General features: G+C 36.5%; 3 protein-coding genes across 19 annotated transcripts in view; 2 read left to right on the forward strand and 1 right to left on the reverse strand.

Annotated features, from left to right (window-relative positions):
• LOC107222327 (mitogen-activated protein kinase-binding protein 1) overlaps positions 1-9195 on the forward strand; it is an 85318-nt gene extending 76123 nt beyond the window's left edge. For 10 of the 13 annotated variants that reach the window (XM_046736722.1, XM_046736730.1, XM_046736728.1 and 7 more), the window contains 7 exons: positions 3107-3241; positions 3499-3644; positions 3838-4045; positions 4141-4267; positions 4375-4565; positions 4818-4838; positions 5855-9195. In XM_046736722.1, the coding sequence (XP_046592678.1) occupies positions 3107-3241; positions 3499-3644; positions 3838-4045; positions 4141-4267; positions 4375-4565; positions 4818-4838; positions 5855-6225 (1199 nt within the window). In that variant the 3' untranslated portion in view covers positions 6226-9195. Of the gene's footprint in view, positions 1-3106; positions 3242-3498; positions 3645-3837; positions 4046-4140; positions 4268-4374; positions 4566-4817; positions 4913-5854 lie in introns of all 13 variants that reach the window. The other 3 variants (XM_046736734.1, XM_046736727.1, XM_046736731.1) reach the window with 3 other exon arrangements.
• Positions 9196-9460: 265 nt separating this feature from the next.
• LOC107222318 (exosome complex component RRP42) lies at positions 9461-11570 on the forward strand. 4 transcript variants are annotated; one of them, XM_046736746.1, is made up of 6 exons: positions 9461-9686; positions 10082-10278; positions 10354-10519; positions 10634-10828; positions 11145-11318; positions 11396-11570. In XM_046736746.1, the coding sequence occupies exons 2-6, from the start codon at positions 10127-10129 to the stop codon at positions 11498-11500; spliced, it is 792 nt and encodes a 263-aa protein (XP_046592702.1). In that variant the 5' UTR covers positions 9461-9686; positions 10082-10126; the 3' UTR covers positions 11501-11570. The 4 variants fall into 4 exon arrangements, with proteins under 4 accessions (XP_046592702.1, XP_046592700.1, XP_015517117.1 ...); XM_046736744.1 differs by lacking the exon at positions 9461-9686 and adding an exon at positions 9693-9891; XM_015661631.2 differs by lacking the exon at positions 9461-9686 and adding an exon at positions 9693-9891 and having other exon boundaries at positions 11163-11318; positions 11396-11566.
• Positions 11571-11830: 260 nt separating this feature from the next.
• Positions 11831-17815, reverse strand: LOC107222461 (GON-4-like protein). 2 transcript variants are annotated; one of them, XM_046736735.1, is made up of 9 exons: positions 17521-17815; positions 16868-17334; positions 14276-16703; positions 14013-14160; positions 13273-13894; positions 12963-13191; positions 12255-12858; positions 11966-12186; positions 11831-11884 (listed from the first exon to the last, which is right to left on the reverse strand). In XM_046736735.1, the coding sequence occupies exons 2-9, from the start codon at positions 17302-17304 to the stop codon at positions 11834-11836; spliced, it is 4740 nt and encodes a 1579-aa protein (XP_046592691.1). In that variant the 5' UTR covers positions 17305-17334; positions 17521-17815; the 3' UTR covers positions 11831-11833. The 2 variants fall into 2 exon arrangements, with proteins under 2 accessions (XP_046592691.1, XP_015517329.1); XM_015661843.2 differs by having other exon boundaries at positions 17435-17815.
• Between the last annotated feature and the right edge of the window lie 437 nt (positions 17816-18252).

Raw genomic sequence — 18252 nt, forward strand, 5'->3', positions numbered from 1 at the left:
TCTAAAATGCCACGTGAACAAATATTGCCCAAAAGTCAGACGACTGCTTGTATAAGTGAAAAAATAAAACCTAAAGTTAATCCCAAGCGCCCGATGACATTAAGCTTAAAGAAAACTGAAAAGTACAAGCTGTCTTTGAACAAGGCCAATCAATCATTGCCAGAATCGCCGGTCTGCGAGGAACTAAAGATTCTTAAGGAACGTTGCAGAAAAAACGCAAATCGATTCGCCCGATTTGCTGCTAAGCGAAAATCCTGTAGCTATTTTATTGGACTTAATGACAATGAAACGGAGCTAGAAAATATAACTAAATCGTTTGAGAGCTTACCAGCTATGAATGAATACATCGAACATAAATCCGTTGAAGTACCCGGTAACGATGACGATGGAAACGGTAGTTTCAGTGACGATTCTTTAGAAGGGGATTTCAAAAATCCCCCTCGAAGATGTGTCAGTGATTATTTATTATACAACTATCCGGAACTTTCAGAGAATCAGAACTATCCAAATTACGAAAATCTACGTAGAAGGATACTCACTCAATCGCAAGAGAGCATTTTATCTGATGTATCAGTAGAATCCTTCTCTAAAGGCAGCGCCGAAATTTTAGATTATAATTTCGAACATGAGAGACACTCGAGTGCCAGTTTTTTCCTTTCACGACGCAAGATGCAGGCTTGCAGAAGTCAGGAGAGTATTTTGACGGACGAATCTGATTATCAGATGTTTCCACTGAGGGAAAATACTGATCACAGAAGTACAGAAAGTGTTCTAACTGATGATTCAGACTCCATGGTGAAATCTGCACCATTAGAAATGCTTTTTGACTCGCACTACAAGCGAAAGAGACAAAATTCGGAAACTTACAATGGTCCTTCCAGTAACACGACTGAATCCAGTGCTCGAAATAATGCTGAGAAAAGCTCTGATCTTCCTAGCCAACTGCGAGCTGTATTTAGATCGAAGTCATTACAAGACACGAGATTAAATGCTGTAAAATTGGTGAATAATTACCTCGAAAATGAAGAAACCCATCGTAAAACTTCAATTTATTATAACTTTAATTTGGATGACAATAATAGTAAATCTGATAACATAGATGATACTTGCGATATAACTTCAAAGGGCAAAATTAATTCTGCAACAGCACAAGGTGAGCCCAAATCCATGTTGGTATTGAATGATTTTGTTGCTCACAAACCACCAAAACCCAAACGAAATTCAGCGAGAACTCAAAGCATGCGAAACAGGGCACGGCCAGCTTGGAACAAATATAATATGGATACATCGCAGTCCCAGTATTCAGAATGCTTGAAAAATTATTCTTGTAGTGATACTTGCGATAGTATAGAACTTATAAAGACTTCAGAGTCTTGTGCTGTGCAAGATGTTCAAAGTTCATCGAAAGAAGTCAGTGACGTAGAAAGCAATAAAAAGAAAAACAGATCCGAAGATAACTTGAAAAAGTTTGAAAACTTTGTTCAGAATTCACATCTCTTACCACAATCTTGCGATATTCAAATGGAAAAGAACAAGTATCTTAGTTTACCTATGAAGCAAGTCAAACGGAATTCTTATTTTGGAAGTGAATCCGGTTACGAATCAAAGTCCAGTTGCGAAAATCAAAGTTATAGGAACCCTGAGAGTATGAATCATACAACCGACAGTGAATCACAAAACTACGAAGACTCGTTAGGGCAAGAATCAGTCAATGAGGTCCAACAGAATAAACATTTTGAAAACCAAATTCCGACTAAAGACACACCCGAACGCTATGATTCTCTAGAACCAAACTTGGATCCGCCCCATAATTCTCAAGTTGCAAAAATTGCGCCGACTATTTTGAACCAGCAAGTTGAAGGCAAACACCCCCGAATTGAAGACAAAAATGTGGATATTAGAATAAGTAGGGCGATTGAAGGAACTGTCAAGTTACTCTCAAAAGAATTTGAAAATTTAGTCCGTAGAGAGACATACTTTGCCCAAAATAAGGATTTCAAGCAAGTACGCCGCCAAGATTCGAACGAAAACTTTGCCAAGCTGGAAGCTGAACGAGATACTAAGTGTTGGATGCTTAAACGTGAAGCTCGCGGTCAGTCAGGGGAAGATAGCGACTGCGCTGATGTATCTACAATGGACAAGTCGATTTTTGAAAGTGGATCATCGACGTCAGCATCTAGCTGTACGAACTCCCCAAAACGGCTCTGGCCTCCCGCATCCCACTGCCAAAGTCATGCAAAGTGGACAAAGAAATTGCCAACTATCAACCAAGTGATACTTCCATCAAAGCAGCATTACACAGGTACCTCAGAGTATTGGAAAAAGTGTCGGAGACCAAGTTTTATATTTGTTTACAATCCAGTCATTCTACAATTTCTTTTCAAATGAGTAAAAGTTGATTGAATTGTGGTCATTGGTTTCTGACATTTTTTCCGTGTAATACTCTCGGCAGGTGCCTCTCATTTATGTGTATTGTGCAAGAAAAATCAGTTTATTATTGATAGATGTTGCTGTTGATCTCTTTATTTATTTTAGTATTACGGCGATAATAATTGTCAAGTGGTAGTTAAAGAATCCCGGCTTTTGACAAAGAATTATTTTGACTTGTTTGGTTCTCAAGGAGACAGCAATTACTTTTCAGTTTGAATGTTGCATTGAAACTCTGCTAAGCAGGGATATTTTACACAATTTTATAAGCTTAAAAAATGTTTATTATTTTCGCATGCAGCGCAGTTTATGGCATGTTCTTTCAGCAGCACCCTATCCACAATCTCCGTTTTACCTCGCTTGATATCCTAATCCACATCCTTTTTATCAGTTCTAATGATTTCTTTATAACTGATTGAAAATTCAATATTTTTGATTTCAAATCTTTCATTACGTACTAGCAGGCATTAAGAGCATACAAATTATACTTTCATACAGTCCTTTAACCTAAAGTGTACAAGTAACTGTTTATGTATGTTTTTATATACGATCTTGATTCGTTTCTAAATTTGCTTGGGATCGCACAAAGCTGATCGAAGAAATCAATTATTGTCACATTTCGACGTATGTATTATCTGGAAGGTAGATTAGTGCATGTGTGTGTGTGTTGTGTCAACAGTTGGCACTAGTGGGGGGCGGCTGTCCTCAAAAATTATTGACAGCGAGGAAGAGGGAGGTGGTATGCGACGTGCCTGCTCACTTAGCGACCTCTCCGTCAGTCCACCAAACCGGTTACTGCATGGTCCGATAAAAGGTATTCAAATGTCACCCACGATACCAACCCTTGTCAAAGAGAGAAATCAATAAAAACTTTTCTTGTATTTCAAAAACTATTCTAGCCATTGCTTGTGCTTTATGAGTGATAAATGTAATATTCACTGCACACGCATTTACACTAAGTTCGTTATCTCAAATAATATGTAGATTTTATTTCAAAATTGTACATCGATGAGCAATAGTATTATATACAGTACTTCTTGGGCAATTATTCTTATAAGTAATGACTCATAGTTTCAGGAAAGCTTAGCACCAAAAACGGAACTAGCTCTTCTAGGGGGAATGGTAGCGGGGGCAATGGAGGTCAGTCAAGACATACCGCGGGGAAAGGCTATGCTAATCACATGACACGCAGCAGCAGCGTAGGCGTATTGAATCAGGTAAATGAAACTATCTTCTTCACTGATCGGTGTAATTTCTTCAGATCTATTATATTCGACAAGAGGTCATTGAAGAAGTGAAAATTTCGCTAGTGGATCTGAATGTATCGATACTTGAGTTCTTAATTTGCATAAGAATTTTAGAATTCTGAACTGAAATAGAAAGTATTACTTTCATTTCATTCTCTTCTAGCAAAGTGACTCCGAGTCAGACGTTGGTATTTCTAGTGGTGGAAGAGGTTGGAGCAATCAAAACAGTGGAAGCAGAATAAGTGGCTTAATGAGGCCAACGATTAGTTCACAAAATAAAGCAAATCATCAAATGAAATCCACTTCCTCTTCGGGAAATGGTCTTCCCTCGGTGCTACGGAGGCGTGGTATGCAGGGAGCTTATTCCAGTGGTAAGTAAAAACTTGAATAAAGGAAATTACCCAGTGAAACAAGCTCAGCCAATGTATGATGAGAATTTTTAACTCTGCTTGCTTTTTGTGACCAGTGAATCTAAGTCAAGTAGGAAATCATGAAGACTCAAGTTCAGAGGACACGTCTTCCAATGGGAATTCAGGAAAACCAGCTCTACCTCCGCGGCCTAGAAGTATCAGTATCGATCACTCCTCAGCCAGGTAAGCTAAACTCGATTTATATTACATTTGGGTTGTATTTATTCATAATATACCAAGTAGGAAATTAATGTGATTTTACCTGTGAAATTTATATCTTACACCTCAAGCATACCAACGGCGATGGTCAGAAGATCAGGATCGGCTGCAACGATGACCAATGGTAGGGGAGGAGCAAATGGACCAGCTGGACAAGGGGGAGGCAGGTTGGCAACTGCAAACCGAAACCAACTTGAACCAAGTCCTCAAGAGCTTCCAGTCAAAGACACTGATCATGCAATCGATATTGCCAGTGCCGAATGTAGGTTTTCAACATTTCTATTAAATATCTCCTTGTGGATTTTGCATCTCTGGATAATAAATGTTATATTTATCCTCTTTGATTCGAATAATAGTAATATGAAAAAGGCTTCAGTTCAATTTGCTACTTGATATTATCCAAATAATGAAGCATATATTTGACTACATTTAATTGATATGCTGGGCACAGATTCATCGTGTTAATTGCACCTTGATTAACATAATTTTTAATACGAGCCTTTTACTCCCACAGTAGTCATGGATAACAGTTTAGGTAAACTAACGCCGCCTATTGAGAATGCCGTGCTGTGAAATTAATAAGCATTTCATTCAATAAATAATAAATTTGTAAGTGATCATGCTATGGTTGACAGTTTCATTCTCAAGCACTAGTCAATCAGAAAGCAGACTAGAACCTAGATGTTTGGGCTGATTGCTGTACATAAACGCTGAATGTACTAATATGACTCAAATGGAAATTTATTCTTTTTACTGAGGACTTATTTTTACACTCTTGCATACAGTAGCAAAAAAGTAAAAGAACACTTGTGAAGATCTCGAACATTTTTAATTTATAATAACCAAAATGCTTATTTTTTTTATCAGAACTTCTTGTTAGCACACGACTAGTAAACATTGGTAATTTTTATTGGCTAAACTAAAATATTGATCACAGCTTTTTGTACAGCTTCAGTGTTTCACAATATCACGGTAATAGGAATCATACAGTAATTACAATCACTTGTATGGTTTTTAAATATTCATACGTAAAATTTTACGTTTGAGTGATTTTTTAAATTTACATTAGGCCACTGTTTTCTTTTAGCTATCAATTTCGTCTTCAACTTTATAATAATTTAGTCAGATATCTAGAAAATATGTTCGCTGACCATAATATACGATTAACATTTGAATTTTGATTCAGATAAAGTCTGGAATCATTAATGAAAATAGCATGATCTCATACGGATTTTAGACAATAATAATTAACATGCATGCAAGCCTGCACCTTATCTTCCACCTTTGATACAAAAAATAGTCCATAGAAATTCTAATATACATATGTACATAAAGTCATACGTGTTGTGTTGTCCAAGAATGTGTAATTAATTTACATGCGAATTGTAACTGCACAGTGACAACGTACCATAGATTGATTCTCAATTCCGACTGGATTTGCTAAATATTTTTGAATGGCGAGATCTCAACACACAAATTTACTTCACCAAAATTGTCCAATAAGGAATATTTTGAACTGACGAAAAATCTTTACATGTTTTTTACACGCAGTGTCTACTCAGTTGTGCAATACGATAGCAGATGAATTGACAAGGACAGCCGACAATGTGGTACAGCTCTACAAGCGCCTGACTCTTGATAACTCGGGCGACCCATCAGCTACGGCTCTTGATAGAGATACGATGCTGCGTGGTTTAGAATCGTCAGTTAACGAGGCTATGCACACTCTGAGGCTAGTGGCAGCTAGTGCTGCGAACCACAATGAAGACGGAGGACATACGAATGAAGCAACAGCCAAGTTCCAAGAACTTGTCGCTGGACAGGATCAAGGCAAAGTTGTGAACATGATGCAGCAGTACTCTGAGCTGCTTTTAAACCTGATGCAACAGAGAATGGGTGGACCCCAGACAAACCACACGTAAATTTCGCCCTTGAGATAAATAAGCTTTCACAAACGTTGAAACAATATATTTCATGAGTGATTTCTTCAGTACCGAGCCATTCCGCGTAGTTTTCCAATGAGTATGAATAATGCTCCCTTCTTGACAAGCAACTAGAACGTATCTGGATTGCAATGTTGATGAAATAAGATGTATTGAACTCAACACAAAATCGCGTCTTAATTCTGTAAAACCTACGCTGTCTGATTAACTTTTGGTTCTCGTTAAAATCAAAACAACAATTTTTAACTTGCATCCTCGTTAATAGGAGATATCTAAAAATGATAATGGACTTCGACTGTCAGCAATGGTTAAATTAACATTCTACGTTCAGTAGGCTTTAACAATAGGCTGGCAGAAGTGGTCATATCAGAAAGATATTTGAAAAAAATTCTATTTGGATGAAAAGCATGATCGATTATCCAAATAAAACAGGTGTAAATTGATTTTGCATAAAAGTATGGATACGAAAAAGAATGGACAAGTATAATATTGTCCGTGGTAACTGATGAAAAAAAAACTTCTTCAGATGCAATTGATTTTTTTTTAATTGCACAATATATCGGAATACGTGTATATCGACCTTAATGTTTCGAAATGAGGCCATAGGCCATGAAATGCCAATTATTAAAGACTCGTAGATTATGCTATCACCCAGAAAATTAATTATTTAAATATTATACAATAACGTAAGCTTATCAAACGGGGTTTCAACCATTAATCGAGAGGCTTGAGTCCAAAAGTTATTGCTTTTCGAATGGTCGCAGTAATATTGTGCACCTATACCATGGAACACAATTTTCTTAGCTCTGTTATCAGGCATATATTACATCTTTATTTTCGGTAAATACAACACGCCAGTAAACACAAATAATTCAGATCTAATTGCATATTGAATAAACCATTAGTGTGCCGAGTCTGTGATTATTTTGTTTTCCTGTGCAAATATTTTAATTCCAATTACGACCATTGGGATGCTTGGAATTTGACATTATCACCTTACTAATTGTTATTATGTAATAACTAAAATATTTTTTATAATATACTTGCTTGCGGTAACTTGTAGTTTTAACAAGGTATGGAGATGTCTCATCTGAGTATAAGTAGCATATGCGTTCAAGTCGTTTATGACTTTAATATTCATACATGAACTTTTATATCTAGTCTTACGTTAGTTTTATGAAATTTTACATGCGAAACCTTACAAGTACCCAATTGATCAGCAACTAATGTACGATGCGAAATGCAATATACATATATTTGCACAGGCTTACAAATAATCTTAGTATGCAATAGTGTATTTTTATCATAGAAGTGGATATATTCAAATATTTTTCCACAAATATACATGTAAGTTTTAGAAAAGTGAGGTGAATTTTTGCAAATCCCTAGTTGAGTAAAGTTGTGTTTCAATTTTAACCATTGTGCTCAATTAACGAATAATAATACATATACAAGCGATTTTGATTGAAAGAGGAATTGTGTGTACTTCAGGATGGAATTGAAACATTTAAAAATGTGTATTATTAATATTATTAATAGTTTTTGCTACCCTAGTTCTATTTTTTCATACACTATTCCTTCTTTATTTATTGTAAAGTCGCTCATATAGTGTGACAAATAAAACCGTGCCATTTAGATTAGAATTAGATTCGATTTTCACACTCAAATACAATGTTTATCCCAATTCAATTTGACAACAACTTGGTTCTACACATCTCTGCGATAACACGCGGTAAGATTTTCGTAATCAAACATTCACGCTGTATCAGTAGATATTCTGATTTGTTGAATCATTTTTCACCTCAACTGAACCATACCTACATATTTAATTCTTAAGAACCGTAGTGACTTAGTGTCATACGTCTTGCTACATACCTATAATAAGTCTTGCTCCTGTTTCATCTCTCCGTTCTAGAAAACAATTTTGTACTGTTTTTCGCACCTTGAAGCGTTAAGCTCTTGTAAAGTGCTTGTATTATTTTCAAGATATACCTACATCGTAATGTAAATATGTTCGTCATTTCGTCACAATAATTACCTGCTATGCCAAACTGTTATTTTGCTATTTTTCATCATTTGCCGATTTTTAGAAGTGGTTGAGATGTAAAAATGCAAGAACTTCTTACATATTTCAGTATTAAAACTTTCTTTTAATAATACACATTTACCTTCGGACGATTTGGTTGCTAGTTTTATTAAAGCAATTATGATCATGCATTGTTATAGTCAAAGAATTATGTTACCCAGGAAATCGTATTCGAAAACTTGATTCGTCGAATCTCATTGAAAAAACATTAAGCATTTATCTATTTGAAGGCAATGATTATCATTCCGAAATAATGGTACTATACTGATAACAAATAATCACAATGATAACCATTTGGAAAAAAACGTGAAAATTGAAACAGCTTCGGAAAATTTGAATTATGGCTTTGTACATTGTTATGAATGTTGTATTAAGCTTTAGTATTACATATTGATATTCGTCTTTTTATTTGTACATATTTATTTGCGCTATTTCGGACTAAGACACTTGACTTCATAACATATATACATATAAACCTGCAGGTGTAACGTTTATTGTGTACGAACGTGTAACTTTTATTAGTGTACCGTTTTGTATATTATGTTAATAATTAATATATGTATAATAGTTATGTTTCAGTTTAATGCATCTGTAATATTTTTCACACGAATTCACTCCTTAGCCATTACATCCCATCTACCTATTAATATCTTCGTATACTGCTTAGTTATCATCATCGCCATGCAGATTAAAAATACGTTTCCTCAAAATATGTATCAACATTTAAAGAAATATGCAGATTCTTAAAGCTATGTAACCAACCAAATGAAATAATTAATTTCACTCTTCCGATCACTCATATCCAGTAAACACTGTTATACAACTGGTGATCTCTACAGCGATTAAAACTACTTGCGAAGTAACGTACTTGAAACTGAATTTTTGCGTTATCTTGGTGTCGTTTTGCTGGCGTTTGCGTCGGCGGCAATGTTAATATTGTAACTCTCGTTGGAATTACGTAATAAAATGTGGGTACTTGAGCTTGTGTGGCAAATAAGTGGCGAAAATTAAAATGTTGAGAAAATTATGTTTTGTTGCAAGATGCGGTGTTATTCGTTTAAAATCTGAATCAAGACTGTTTTTGCAAGAATGCTGGTTGACGCAGCAACCTTATTCATGTCCAGACACAAGACGTTTACAAACTTCTTTTATCTGCGATGACTACTAGTTCATTAGAAAAGGGGGTAAGACGGGTGATTTCACCCTTTGTAACATGTCTGAGAAATAGCATCGAATATCGATTAATCGAAGCTGAAAAACATCTGGCGAAAATAAACGATTATTGAGAAAAAAGAATCGATCAACGATCTCGATTGATTGACAAACATCGTCCCTCCCTCCCCGCTGCTCACCAGTAATTATCCGTTGACAACGTGTTTTGGCGTACTCGCGTATTTTTAGGTTATAAAGCTGCTTCTTTTGAAAGATACTGAAGCAGGTTTTTTAATAGAGAATTAATCAGCGACCGCATATGTCTCATCTCGAGTACTGTCCCAATTAGAATGGCGAACACATTGTTGAGCTTAGCTGAAAAAACATTTATAGTGCACGGAGTGGATGTGAGTTGACTCTTTCTATTAGTACTTTCGAATTTAATTGTTGCTTCGATCGTCATTCTCTATTCGAACGATGCCACCCCTTTCGATTTGTACGTGATGGAACATTACTTTGATTCAAAGAATCACGGCACTTTTGATCACACTTTTGAATTTTGGTGAGAAAACCTTAAATCTTGCATATTATTCCTAGGATAACTACCGAACCGATGGCAGAAATAGATCTGAATATCGCCCAATGGAAGTGGAAACAAAAGTCTTACCTCATACTAGTGGTTCGGCTCGTTTACGACTAGCAAATACTGATATTCTAGTCGGTGTTAAAGCTGAGGTTGACACACCCTATCCCGACAACCCTAATGAAGGAAAATTGGAATTCTTTGTTGACTGGTTCGTAATCAGACATAAACTGTTTTTTATCATCCAGATTCGCATTTCTTATGTCAACTGTATTCCAATTTTCAGTTCCGCCAATGCTACACCGGCATTTGAAGGGAAAGGAGGTGACAATTTAGGTACAGAAATAAGCAATACTCTAACGTTAGCTTACCAGTCATCTCATGTTCTTGATTTAACAACACTGTGCATTTTACCTCAGCAAAAGTGTTGGAAATTATATGTTGACGTTTTAGTGAGTATCCAAAGTTGTCTTATTCCTACATTGCTTGGCAAATAAATTAATCTTCATTAGTCCAAGCTTTTCAGTTGAATGAACAAATCTTTAAAATAATCTCACATTCCACAGATTCTTCAATGCGATGGCAATTTATTTGATGCTGTAGCATTAGCGGTTAAGGCTGCATTATACAGTGCACAAATTCCCAAAGTTACAACTGCAACACTTGACGGTGGTAAAGCTGACATTCAATTATCAGACGATCCTTTCGATTGTGTTAAGCTGGATGTTGGTAGTTTTCCTGTTCTGGTTACCCTTTGCAAAGTAAGTTGCAAGTAATCATATGCAATGTATGATATAAATAGATTTACCATGACCAAATTTTAGTTTCCTGTTGTATGATGTGCCCCAGGAATTTTGGGCAAGGAACTAAGCGCAGTGTTCAGACTTTCAAATAGATTCGTTGAGGGCATTGCTTATTAAAGAACTCCTAAAGTGATTTGTGAGTTCTACCAGTTTCACGAATTCCATAAAATAGCTTAAATATTCTTTCCAAGCTTCAATTTCATAGCAGTATATTTGTTTTATTTTTTTTTTTTTTTAAGTTCTTGTAATATGGGGTAATCTGGTAGCTAGTCAGAATTTTACTTTTATACAGATAGGAGAAAATTGTGTAGTTGATCCAACTTCAGAGGAGGAAGAGTGTAGTGCAGCAAGTATAGTTGTCGCCGTAATGCCCAATGGTCGTATAACATCTGTGGTGAAGACGGGATATGGCAGTCTTCAACCCTCGACATTGGTTAAAACATTAGAGGTATGAGATTTCAAATCAATGTCTATTCGTTTTTAGCGCGATCATTTATAAGTGTCTTGAATGATTTAATCTTTCAGCTCGCAAAAGACATTGGAATTAAGTTGAATGCAGGAATTATGAATGCATTGAAGGAGGAGGACGAGTTAGGTTCGCAGAGAGAAATTTTTGGGTTTCTTAAATAAAATTAACATCTAAGAATTGTTTAATATTTTTTATGTACATAAATTATATTTTGAATCAATAAACAAGAAAATAGAAAGTAAAAATAACGTCGCGTATTAATCAAACTTTCGATAAGCGTACAGTTCTAATCACGTCTCGTGAGTTTGATAATAGACACTCCTGAGAATATAAGGATACTGTTGATATAATATAAAGTTTGCAGGTTAGCAAGCTGAGCGGCGTTATTTATTGTTGGAAATCTTGATCCCTTGATACGCGAGTATTACATAGCTGTAACACTGGTATACTTAATTTTCTTTCAACTTCTCATACAGTCCATCTGATTTTTCGCGTCAGGCCATTTTCTCTAACAATGAAAGAAGAATCTCGAACCGTTCTTTAACCTGTGTAAAAAGTTTGATGTATCATCACTTCAATTGCACAGAAAGAAAAATTTCATTCAATTAATTTGCTGATGTACGTACCTGTTGAACAGTTCGATCTCCCAGAGTCTCACTGATTGTTAAAAAAGTATTTTCTGAATATTCCTTCTTGATACATTCTAGTAAAACTGCATCTTCTTGTCTTGTCCATGGCCTAATATCGACAGCGTTCCGGATTTCATGTTCAGGTTCATTGCCTGAATCGCTTGAAACTTCCATCTTCTCAAGCCTCACAGTTTCCTCAGTCTCATATTCGTTTGTACCTGTTTAAATTACATATTCTCATTGAAAAAAAACAGTTACGGGACATACGAGAAATGCAGATACTCACTCATTTTACTTTCTTCTTCAATATCGTGAACCTTGCCACAATCCGGTATTGAATTTTCGTCTTGGCTAGTATCGTCAGTCTGTGACTGCGTTGCATTATCCGTATTCTCCGAATCCAGTATTTTACTTGATTTGACTGTGTTCTTATAGGCGACTTTAGTTCGTTTTGATCTTGAAATATCCTGAGCTTCTCTTTTTTCTGCCCTTTCTTCCCTCTTAGTTTTAATTGGTGACATAGATTCTTTTTTCTCAATCGGATTATCGTTACTACTAAGTCTTGAGCTGATTTCGGTATTTTTAGGAGATTTCTTTCGCTCTCTAGACTTCATTGAAATTTTGTTCATTCGCTTTGACTTAAGTGATGACTTATCCATTTCTTCACTATCTTTAATTGGAGAATTTTTGTTTGCTTTTGCGTCCGTTTGGTCAGGAGAGTTTTTAGATGATTTTCGCTGTCTTTTCGGTGTTGCTGGCACAAATTTTTCGGTAGTCTTTAAGGATACTCGTATGATGTGTTCTTGTTTTTCATCATCTCCTCCGGGAAATGTTATTCTGGCTGGTCTTAAACCTTCTGTCGTCTGAAGATATATCCTTCCATTCAGAAACTGTTGGCAGTCATTGAGGTAAACATCAGATGGGGAATGTAACGTGATTTAAACGAGTTGAATGCGAAAATTAAATTTAAAAAAAATGGGTGTTTCATACTCACTCTGGTGCCGCAAGACACACAATGTTCGCTCCTACTCTTCAGATTATGACCGTCTAGATTGTGACACTCACACTTGCAGTTATCACCTCCATAAGGATCCTCATGTGAGCTGGAGACGGGAATTTCAATATTCTCGTAAAGTTCAGGTGCATCTTCTGCATAAGTTTTTGTTTTATCGTGAGGACCAGGGGGGCAGGTCAAATTTTCGAACATGTGCTGTGCAAATAAGCTAAAAAATATACACATGTTCCATAAAGAAAGTACTTACAGAATACTCTAGTTTCAACATTGAAAATAACGATAGAATTACCTTTCGGGAGGTTTTCCATTCGGTAGTACTTGTGAAAACGTATCCATAACAAGCGGATGCCCTTTTAAAAGGTTTTCCATAACGTCGTTCACGGTTTCTAAACTGACATCGGTGTCTGTGGCCAATTGAGTTATGGCTTGCATAACTTTTGAGAGCTTTGATGGCTGTTTTGCGAAATAAATTTGTGCTATGTCTACAAAATCGTTCATTTTTTGTAGCATTGTATGTTCAACTGATTTGCCAATCATAGCAGCCTGATGGGGTTTTAAAAATAGCAGGAAATCCGAATTGAGTTCTGGATAATCTACCAACTTTTCACAAACGTCTTTGTAAAGATCTATCGTAAGCAAATCCTTGGAAACTTGACTCGTTGAATTGAAATGGTCACCTTCAATGATGCATTGAGAATTCGATGGCCGCTCATTGCCTAATGGAGCAATAATGGCGCACAAGGATCTCTCATCTCTTGTTTGTTTGGAATGGCAGGAACCCTCATTTTCTGGTCCGTTCAATGTATCAATCTGCTCGTTATAGTCTAGAAATAACTTTATTATGGCTTTAAAGACTTCCGAACTTGGATCTAATGCTTTATGCAACTTGTGGAGAAATGAAACTGCAAACTCTGAAAAGTGAAGAAAACATCAGATCTGTTAGTGTCGTATTTCTGGAAACATGTTGTCTATATTAGTTAAAAAACTATTTCGAAATTCGAAAACGGGATACTTAATTTGAAAACTCACTTGTTGCTCTCTCTTCTTGACTCAAATTATTTTCAGCCTCTACTAATCGCTTGATGTTTTCCAACTCACGGGCCTGTTTGGCTCTTTTTTGATCTTTTTTTATAGTCGTACTAGCTAGCATCAGTTCTGCTATCTCATCTTCATTGTCCTGTTGGAAATAAAAAAACATTTCCAATGATAACATTCACTACTTCGATATCATTAAATACCTTGTTTTTATTTTCACATATTGTTATAATTTTATTTTTCCATTGTTTCCTCACCCCATTATTTGAAGTTGATGGCTCTTCTGAATTCTTAGGTCCACCTTTCTTCCCTCGCGGTTTGACACCTGCTGTGCTTAGAGCAGGACTTTTATTTCCTAAAATTTGAGCCATCATTTTCATATTTTGAGCACTTCGAATTTTAGCAAGACGCGGAGTTGTCGTTCGCAGTTGCGGTTTATCTGTAGTTGCCGGTAAGTTTACTTGTTCCTTGGTTTCTTCTAGATGATTACGAGAATCACTAGATATCGCCTGTAAATTTGGGGACACTTGTTCTTTCACAGTTAAGTCTTCGGATTTGTGAATTTTCTCCATTTCTTTCAAAGCATCCATATTTAAATTTGACTCCAAACTTGAACCGATTTCAGACGATATATTCTCAGACTGTTTGCAGGCACTGAAATTTGTATCGGTGCAAATATTTTCGACTTGACAAGCAGATTTGATACTCATATCGAACCCAATATCTTTCACAGTTTCGGTTACTTGACTCTGGACAGAGCTTGAGGGACTATCAAACAACTCTATGTTTGGCAATTCCTGACTTCCAGAATTTATACACCATTCTTTCAGATTCTCATCTGGAGTTTTAATACTGTCTTTCGATTTATCACTATCTCCAGTGTTTTTAATTGGAGTATTTAGAAATGGCATAGCGGGCAACATGTTTACTGTAGGGTTTAATAAATTGTGGTTTATCCTGCGCTTCAAGGGCATTAATTCAGCCTTAGAATTACAGTTGGTATCGAGTTGTGATGGCTTCAACAGATCTTTGTATATTCTTTTCAACCTGATTTGGGTCTGTTCGTTACTTGGGTTTTTGATATCAGTGAACATTCTTTGCCACTGTACAGACAACCTGTTAAATGGTTGTTCTTGAGGTGCTTTAAGGTCGTTTTTGCTCACTGGAATAATGCAATGTATCACATTTGGGACTTTTTCAGTCTTGTACCATTCCTGAATTGGATTTTTTGTCTTACTTGTACGGCATTTGTTGATGTGTTTGAAAAGGGTAGATGGGTCTTTATTAGGAACAAGGTACTGGCTGATTAATTGGGCTGTGTCGAACAGTTTCATTTTTTCGTTTTTGAATTTCGTTTGCTTTAGACTTACAAACGGAATGAATTGTTCAAGTCCCAAAACGATCAGTTGGTCCTCCGACTTTAAATATGTGTTCATTTTAACCCTCTTTGGACAATGTCCAAACGGAATCTCAGGCAAAAGTTGCGGGTAAATCAAGGCTTTGCCTTTTAGAAGTAGGTTTTTTATTGCCGGATAATACTTAGGGATATACCTCATCTTTTGCTTCAAACGGGCTTTTCCGAGTTCGATTTCTTGGTTTAAAAACTCGATATAGTTTTGGCGCGATTTTGGGTCCTTGAATTGTGTTTCCAGTTCAGAAACTAACTCTAAAGCGTCTGGCAGATTAATGGCATTGAATGCAGAATTCTCGCCATTACTCAAATATCGCAAGCTGTTCAGATTGTCTTTGCACATTTTCGCTTGGCTGTGAAACTCGGGGTGCATATAAGTTAGAGCAAAATGCTGTGCCATGAGTTGAATATGTTGACAAAGTTGAACATGTAATAAGACTCGCTGCTCGGTACTTACCAATTTTGGTAAGTTTGATTCGGCAAGAACAGGGAGCAATTCTATGACTGATCCATTGATAGACGTACTTTCAGTTATGGAGTTCATAGTATCGGAAGACCTTTTCTTTTTCGTTACATCTTGATCTTCTTTTGAGAACATGTCGGCAAACTCAAATAATTCTGCAACAAGATTGTTGAGCTCCTTTCGAGTAACTTTGACTGCCTTGTCCATTCGCAGTTCTTCCTTATCAAGCAAATCACCGTCCTCGTCTTCTAATATGTTGTATTCTGGATCAGCCTCTGGGTCATCTTCTCCGATAATTTCCTGAGTCAATGGTTGTGTGAATTCCTTTAAAAAGTTATTCCAATCCTCGTCAACATCCCAGTCCCAGTCATACATATCGGTCGTTATATCGGGGGGCACGAAGGCTTGTTCAATCTGTTCCAAAGGCGTCTCACTCAGACATAATTTCGAACGTGTTCTTTGTCCGATATTTTCACTCTCACTGGTTGCGGGTGGCCGGGCTTCTGGAATTTTGAAAACTCCAGCTTCATCATATCGAACGTTAACAATTTTCAGCTGCGGTTCTTCAACCACAGGTTGTTGATTAGCAGGAGGAGCCGGAGTCGCAGGCTGCGAGTCAACATCACTTGAAACAGAACTCCCTTCTGTTTCCCTTTCGTCGTCGCTTGGCTCATCTTGCCCAGGGTGATATTCCTCGTCGGATGAATCTTCAGGGAGCTCCTGCTCTATCAGAACTTGCACTTCGGAGCCCTTTAGTTTCTTGATCGGCGTTATCGGCCAAGGAATGTTGGGCTGCGACATAGCCAACTCTCTAGCAAAAACGGATAACATAGATATTAAAGCATTGGTTTGTCTTATTGGTAATGAAATATTTTTTCATGGTAGATAATTTTAAAAGTTTAACAAATATGACTTTTGGTAATTTTATGAGAAAACCTGTAATGAATTTGATAACAGTGAATGAATGCATATTACTTGGCTTTAGCTCTAGTGAGTTTTGGCTCGAAAATCAGATCATCTTCTAAGTTGTAGGCCCTCCGTTTGACCATTGCCATGACGTGTTCGTTGGTCATAACGTGTTTCAATATGTTCTTAACATTTGTTGCTGTCAAATTTGTTCGAGCTGCTTTGGCGTCTAGCTGCCTTTCGATCTCTTCTTCCATCTTGTTGAAAACAGATATATCCTTATCCATCTCTCTTATACGCGTTCGATCGTTTTGTCTTTCATAATTATCAATCTCCGATACGTCTATTTCCAATTCGCCGTCAGAATCAGAATAAAAATCTTCGTTGAAATTCTCCAGATCTAGGTTGAATGAGAATGAAACGTTGTTCTGACTTGGTCTGCCATAATCAAATGAACTCGAATTTTCTACTGTATGTTTGGCACCTTTCTCTGCACTGCTATCCATGTTGAGGGTGTTGCCAATTCAAATTTACAACTAGAATCAATAAAAGTACTGGTCATAATTTGAGAACCAAAAAAGGAGAAAACAAAATCAAATAAAAAGCTTAACAGTGTTTGACTAGTTACAAGCTAACCTCAAAACTATTCGGCGTTACGTTACTGTCATATCAACGAAATGAAATCTCGGGATTATGATTCAACAGGATTTTTCAGGCCTTACGATGTAGGACTTCTTCATTCTTATGATTTCTGAGGATCCATCTCGTCAAGAGATACTTGGGAGTCACATAATTCTTGCACGTATAAAACCGCAGTTTCGGTTGGAACGTCTAATCAAAGTTAGTTATGTGCTTCATTGTTGGTATATTTGGTGCGACAATTGTAATGGGTAAAAATAATGGTACGCAAGCGTTAAACATTCTTTAACATAACACATAAATATTAAACATTGATGATTATTGATTACTCGACAAGACGATGGAACGACGAACGACATATCGCAAAGCGCGCCATAATTTTCGGAAATCTCTCCAATCGTGAGCTATGATAATTTCTGTAGATAAGAAACTTGATACGCTGTAGTCATTAGTTGAGTAATCTGACGAAAGATGAAGCTGTGAAGTTCCCAGCAGACGTGTCGATAAATGTCGATACTTAAGTTTTACTTTTCGCAAATAGATGACATTACTGCCTGGTTTCAGAGCTGTTGAGTATTTTTTATTTTTCGCAATTGAGCTTAGGTTTTCCGTACTGTACGACAGAATTGGATTTTTCCAATTCTTTTACATGCTGTTTTATGAAGTGCTATTTTTAGCTACATTTTTCTATGGGACTTGTGCAAATGTTGCGGAAAATTTTCATTCTCTCTGATATTAGGTTTTCCGTATTTTTTTTTGGAAAAACCTTAATTTTTGCAAGTGTTGAGGAATCAGAGTTTGGAAATTTCAAAGAT

Source organism: Neodiprion lecontei, chromosome 4 (assembly GCF_021901455.1).
Source record: "Neodiprion lecontei isolate iyNeoLeco1 chromosome 4, iyNeoLeco1.1, whole genome shotgun sequence".
In the NCBI taxonomy this organism is placed as follows: domain Eukaryota; kingdom Metazoa; phylum Arthropoda; class Insecta; order Hymenoptera; family Diprionidae; genus Neodiprion; species Neodiprion lecontei.

Coding starts and splice junctions, on each gene's coding strand:
- LOC107222318 (XM_046736744.1), top strand. CDS start 9,835: ATGGCGAACACATTGTTGAGCTTAGCTGAAAAAACATTTATAGTGCAC. Junction 10,279..10,353: donor TTGGAATTCTTTGTTGACTG/GTTCGTAATCAG, acceptor TCCAATTTTCAG/TTCCGCCAATGCTACACCGG. Junction 10,829..11,144: donor TTCTGGTTACCCTTTGCAAA/GTAAGTTGCAAG, acceptor GTAGCTAGTCAG/AATTTTACTTTTATACAGAT.
- LOC107222461 (XM_046736735.1), bottom strand. CDS start 17,304: ATGGATAGCAGTGCAGAGAAAGGTGCCAAACATACAGTAGAAAATTCG. Junction 14,161..14,275: donor CATCAACTTCAAATAATGGG/GTGAGGAAACAA, acceptor TATTTCCAACAG/GACAATGAAGATGAGATAGC. Junction 13,192..13,272: donor AATGGAAAACCTCCCGAAAG/GTAATTCTATCG, acceptor TATATTTTTTAG/CTTATTTGCACAGCACATGT.